At 33.9% G+C, this 5,231-nt stretch overlaps 1 protein-coding gene across 1 annotated transcript; it reads right to left on the reverse strand.

The window, feature by feature from the left end:
• Positions 1–3,602: 3,602 nt before the first annotated feature.
• Positions 3,603–4,369, reverse strand: LOC106115760 (flexible cuticle protein 12-like). The gene is given in 3 exon segments (NM_001312496.1): positions 3,603–3,945; positions 4,038–4,156; positions 4,334–4,369. Coding segments are annotated over 3 exon segments (321 nt in total). The 5' UTR covers positions 4,343–4,369; the 3' UTR covers positions 3,603–3,752.
• Between the last annotated feature and the right edge of the window lie 862 nt (positions 4,370–5,231).

Consider the following 5,231-nt stretch of genomic DNA (forward strand, 5'->3'; position numbering starts at 1 on the left):
CAAGCTTATTGTAATTTTATTTAATCGTTATGTTTTATTGGAAATAATTTTTTTTTCAAGTATCGTGCACGTACGTTTTATTTACAATTTTGCATTTTAAATCATTATGTGAGTTTTGTTTTGGGAAAATTGTAATAGAAAATCTTACTTAAAATACTTAAATCAATATGCTCTTCGTTCATCGCCTATGACTTAAACTTTATTTTACTTTATGCCGTAAATTTATCAAAAGTTTATATCAGTCAAAAGTAAGGTTGCGAACGCACGGAGCTTCGTAATCACGTCACAGGGCTAAGAATGCCAGTGCAAATTAAGGCTGCGTTTAAATAAGGTTAAGGTTGAGTATACACCGAATAATATAATTTTTTTAAACTTGTCGCGTCCGAATACAAACGATTGTTTCGTTTCATATTATATTATCTGATCTTTACTCTACAATCCGTTTTAAACATCTCAATACATTATATTTTTGTTCATTTTTATAATTTATTTGGATTTGTATTAGTACTGTAGGTACGAGGAAAGAGTTTAACATAAACTGCTGGTAGCTGTAATAAAAAATATCTTAATTTTTGTTAATCATTTTTGTAGTTACTTTTATTACAATAAATGAGAACAAAACTTTATACGTAAATAAATATTCAACAGTGGTAGAGCCCGCTTTAACATCTTCGCACCTATTGGCCTGGTTCGCCCGGTGAAATACCACGACCACACCGAAGACAGGCGTGAAGTGGAATCAATTCCGCGTTTCGTCTGATGAGTGTGCGTCCCGGAGGCCTAATTTAATGCTCTTTCCCTTCCCATCTTTTTTCTTATAATGAAAGAATGGGAAGTGGAAGTGGACTTTCCGGATGAGAGGATGCATGGAAAGGGAATACATTTTCTTTCTGTGCATCCTCTCCTCCGTCTATTAAGGGTAGGCAACGCATATGCAATCGCGTATGTCTATGGGCAACGGTCACTTCGCTATATCAGCGATTTCAGGTGGCCGCTCGCTCGTTTGCCACCTTATGATATAAAAAAAAAGTCAGTTAATATCCTATTAATAAGACGTGTTAAAAATCACTTAATTAACTTTAATTAACATTGCGTTTTGAGCCTAACCATGGCAAAAGTTACGCAACAAGGTGAAGGCCGGCCGCGGCGGGTTACACTCACATACAACATCGATCCTACAATAAAGTCACTCTCCTCTCACTTTTTCTATAATATTACTGATTAACTTTAATTTTATAATATTATAATATTTATTGAATCTTTCGTAACCACGTATAACCATTCAAAGAAGAATGTACAAATTCTCAATGCTGTATATACCACTTCTAAGTAATATATTATAAAATCCATGTCTAAATTGACATCTACAGGTAATGCGTTACCTTGTTATAATTAAACAGCTATTTTGTGTCACTCGTATAAAATACAGTTGAAGTTCGACGCTTTAAAAAACTTGTAAAGCTCAATCGTTGCAAGAATCCCGTAAATTTTATACATTGTCTATATTGTAAAATATTTTTTATTATAAATTCAATTTACTATTTCTACCGTTGTTTTTTTTTAAATAATATCAAACTCCATCATTAATTTGATGTATATTATACTGTATTATAGGAAATAAAATCCCGTTCTTTAACTCCGGCTGCATTTTTCTTTATTGCTTTTTGCATTATTAGAATTCTATTGAATCCAATAGCCGATGAACTTCCAACTAATTAATCTAGAATGATCAATAATCTCAAGGTCGATTGTAAATGTCATCAGAATTAGAGGAGCGCATCTGAAACTGGTTCATAGTTATTATAATAGTCGCAGTTTTATTATTTTTATTCGACTTTTATTCGGAACTTCATTAAAAAATTAATCATTATCAATTACATTAATTTCAAGATGGAATTCTGTTTTATTGATGTTGACTAGCTGTTGCCCGCGACTCTGTCCGCGTGGATATATAAAAAAAACTTAATTAGTGTAGCCTATGTGTTCTCTCATACTATGTTCTAAACGTATGCCAAATTTAATCGAGATCCGTTCAGCCGGTCTAGAGATATCTTCAAACAACCATCCATCCATCCACATCAGATCCATCTAAACATTCGCATTTATAATATTAGTAAGTTACATAAAAAGCAGTTATTCAAGGCATAAATTCGAAAAAAACATGAATAAATAGTATCCTATATCCGTCTCGTGGCTCTAAGCTACCTCCTCCCCAATTTTCAGTCAAATCGGTAAAGCCGTTCTTGAGTTATAAATAGTGTAACTAACACGACTTTCTTTTATATAGATCGACTTGAAATTTACTTATATATTGTACTTTTCGTTTATTAATTACTAATGTTATAAATACGAATGTTTGGATGAATGTTAGCTACAAGGTATCTTCAGAACAGATGTATCTTGCTGAAACTTGGTGTAGAACATAGTCTGGAAGAACACCTGGACTACTTATTAAGTTTTTTACAGCTAGTTTACTATATTAACACTATTAAAGACACCAAGATATACATGTTATTTAATAGTCCTACAACAATGTGAGATTACTTTTCCTGATTTGTTGATCTTGAACAGTTTGTTGAACCATATTCTATTTTAACCTGTGAATCAAGTTCTTCAAACAAATATCCTATTTAAAAACAAAACACGACACAGCGACGTGATGTGACGAGAATCACCATTTACATACATGAGATACTCACTAGAATTTAACCATTTAAATGTTATCATTCAATTAGTATATTTTTTAATTGTCTTCTAGAACAAAATAGTCGCGATACAGTATGCTCATTGCGCGAGGATCATTCCAAAACAAACCACACCCATGAACAATCTTTCATAGTCAAATTGTATATGTAAACATAATTATTTTTTTCTATCATACTATTGAAATGAGTTCAGTTTTCCAAAATATTCATACTTATACAACAGCAAATTGCTTGCAGGGAATTTTGAAAAACCTCGTAATATCTGTGAGTAATATGGAGTATATCACTACGATAATCTAAGTGTGAATAAAAGTGTTAAGACTAGACAGGAAAGTGTACGGTAAATGACTATATTATTTGGCGTTCTTAAAATATTGAATATAAGATACAAAAATATATAATAATTAACAATAGTTTTATCTTTAGTCAATGATGTAACAGTCCAAAGTTTTCCTCTAAAATGAATTCACATTTAGGATTCCAAGGATAACTGCCATCCTCTTTATAATGATTATTGGATGCCGGGCGACTTGTAAATAACTTTAGAGGTTAATATGTCTTTAAATTATCATATTTAAATGTTCTTTTGTACCGGTTTACATCCAACTGTGAATAATTTGGTAAACACGTTAAATTAGAATATTTATTGGCAAATAATAGTCGTCGTAGACTTCCAGATCATGTTGGAATCCTACAAATTGATAAAATCCATGTAAAGTTTTAGGCAAATACTGACATTGGGTTAAACCGTTTTTAAATATTTTTATTGAATAACCTTTAAGAGGAATTGTGAAATGACAGATTCAACAGCGTTGTTGTGCGATTAGCATTTCTTGAAGGTGCCTCCATTTCAATATGTTTTTCGATCGAGATTTAAAGAAAATGAAATACATTGTATAAACTATTGTACATTTAATCTTTATTAACATTATTTGTATCATGTTTGTATCACAGAATCGCTCTATACGATTTCTCTATAGTACTACAAGGAAGGGGTTGGAAAGTTGAGTATTTTTTGGACTAGATAATTAGTTATACTAGAGCTATTTATTGTGCCTGGGGAATGTGGGCGCCCTGGGGCTGGAAGCCTAACTCGTTAGCGATGTAGGTGACGGTGTAGACGATGCCGTCGTCGCCGGGGTAAGAGTACTGGCCCTGTACCTCAAGCGCTTCGTTGTCAGTGCCGGCGTTCTTCAGCTGTCCCTGTTCTCTGATGACGATGCCGTTCGATGTCTCAATTCTGGTAAAGAAATTGAAGTAATATAAGTTTTGCCCCTATAATTGGCTATAAAGTTTAGTTGTACACTGAACTTGGTTAATGAGGTAACTCACTCGTATTGGTAGGGTCCTGTGCCGATGTTGTCGGTGTTTTGGGTGACGATCTGTGCGGCGCCATCGGGTGTGGCGGGCGCGGCCATGGCGGCGGCAACGAACAGAGCGGCGACAATGAACTGCATGCACACAATAAATAATACGTTAATATAATCAAGAAAATGTGATAAGTTACAGATAAATGTAAGACTCCCGTAGATTTAATAATTATTAGGAATGATATTTATATTTCCACTGTTCAAATTGATTCCGCATCGGGTAATGCGCAATCCATCGCGAGGCTCACGGCAACGTACCAGTTTCATTTTGTTGAGTTAGTTGTTTTGTTTGAGGGTGATGAGAAGGCAGCTGAGCGACTGACGATTTGTTGGTGCTGCGATGCGTATTTATAGTGCGCGGGCCGCGCCGCGACCTGTGCCATTTCGACCTACGCTTTCAGCACGGCAGAGAACGCAAGTTTTACGCCCCTTGGGTCTTAGTGTTCTTACTATAAAAAAATTACAATATTATTAATGAGTTGTTCGGAAAGTAATTTTGTTTTTTCTTTTTTTTTTTGTAGAAATGAATGACAATGGCGAGTGACCAAACGTGTGAGATCGCGTATTGTCTTGGTGAAATACTACACCTTTCCTGTTGATTATTTCTGTCCTTTTTTGTTGACATGCATCAATCAGGATGTCCAGCTGATGACAGCATACTTCCGAATTAATTGTGTGTTAGAGCTTCGAGGATAATCCCAGGCCGTTCAAGTGGTCATAAACTTTTGAATGTGATAAATTTAACCACAATACGATCTGACATGTTATTCGCCGGTTCGCACTAAAATTTTTCACACACAAGTCTTGCTACATGAGCTCTGAAAGCATGTAAAAATTATACTTAAGTGTGAAGTTGGGACGAACAAACACATAGGTTGTCATTACTATTATTACATATGGTATTTAAAAAAAAAGTATTGAAAAAAAGATTTGGTCACTTCAGCATATTTAAAACTAATTGAGTTAAAACATGTGGTTCTATTAGACATTTAACTTTCGGTAAAATGGTTAATTTTATTTTAAGTAAAAAATATAAGGATGGTTACTGTTTTTAGAACGTTATTTTTCTTTACACACAAGATGTTTAGAGAGAGCACTCAGAAATCATATGGTGTGCTTTCTTTGATTATATCTATTATATCTTACTAATATGTAT

The sequence above is a fragment of the Papilio xuthus genome, unplaced genomic scaffold (assembly GCF_000836235.2).
Source record: "Papilio xuthus unplaced genomic scaffold, Pxut_1.1 DF827777.1, whole genome shotgun sequence".
NCBI classification, from domain to species: Eukaryota; Metazoa; Arthropoda; class Insecta; order Lepidoptera; family Papilionidae; genus Papilio; species Papilio xuthus.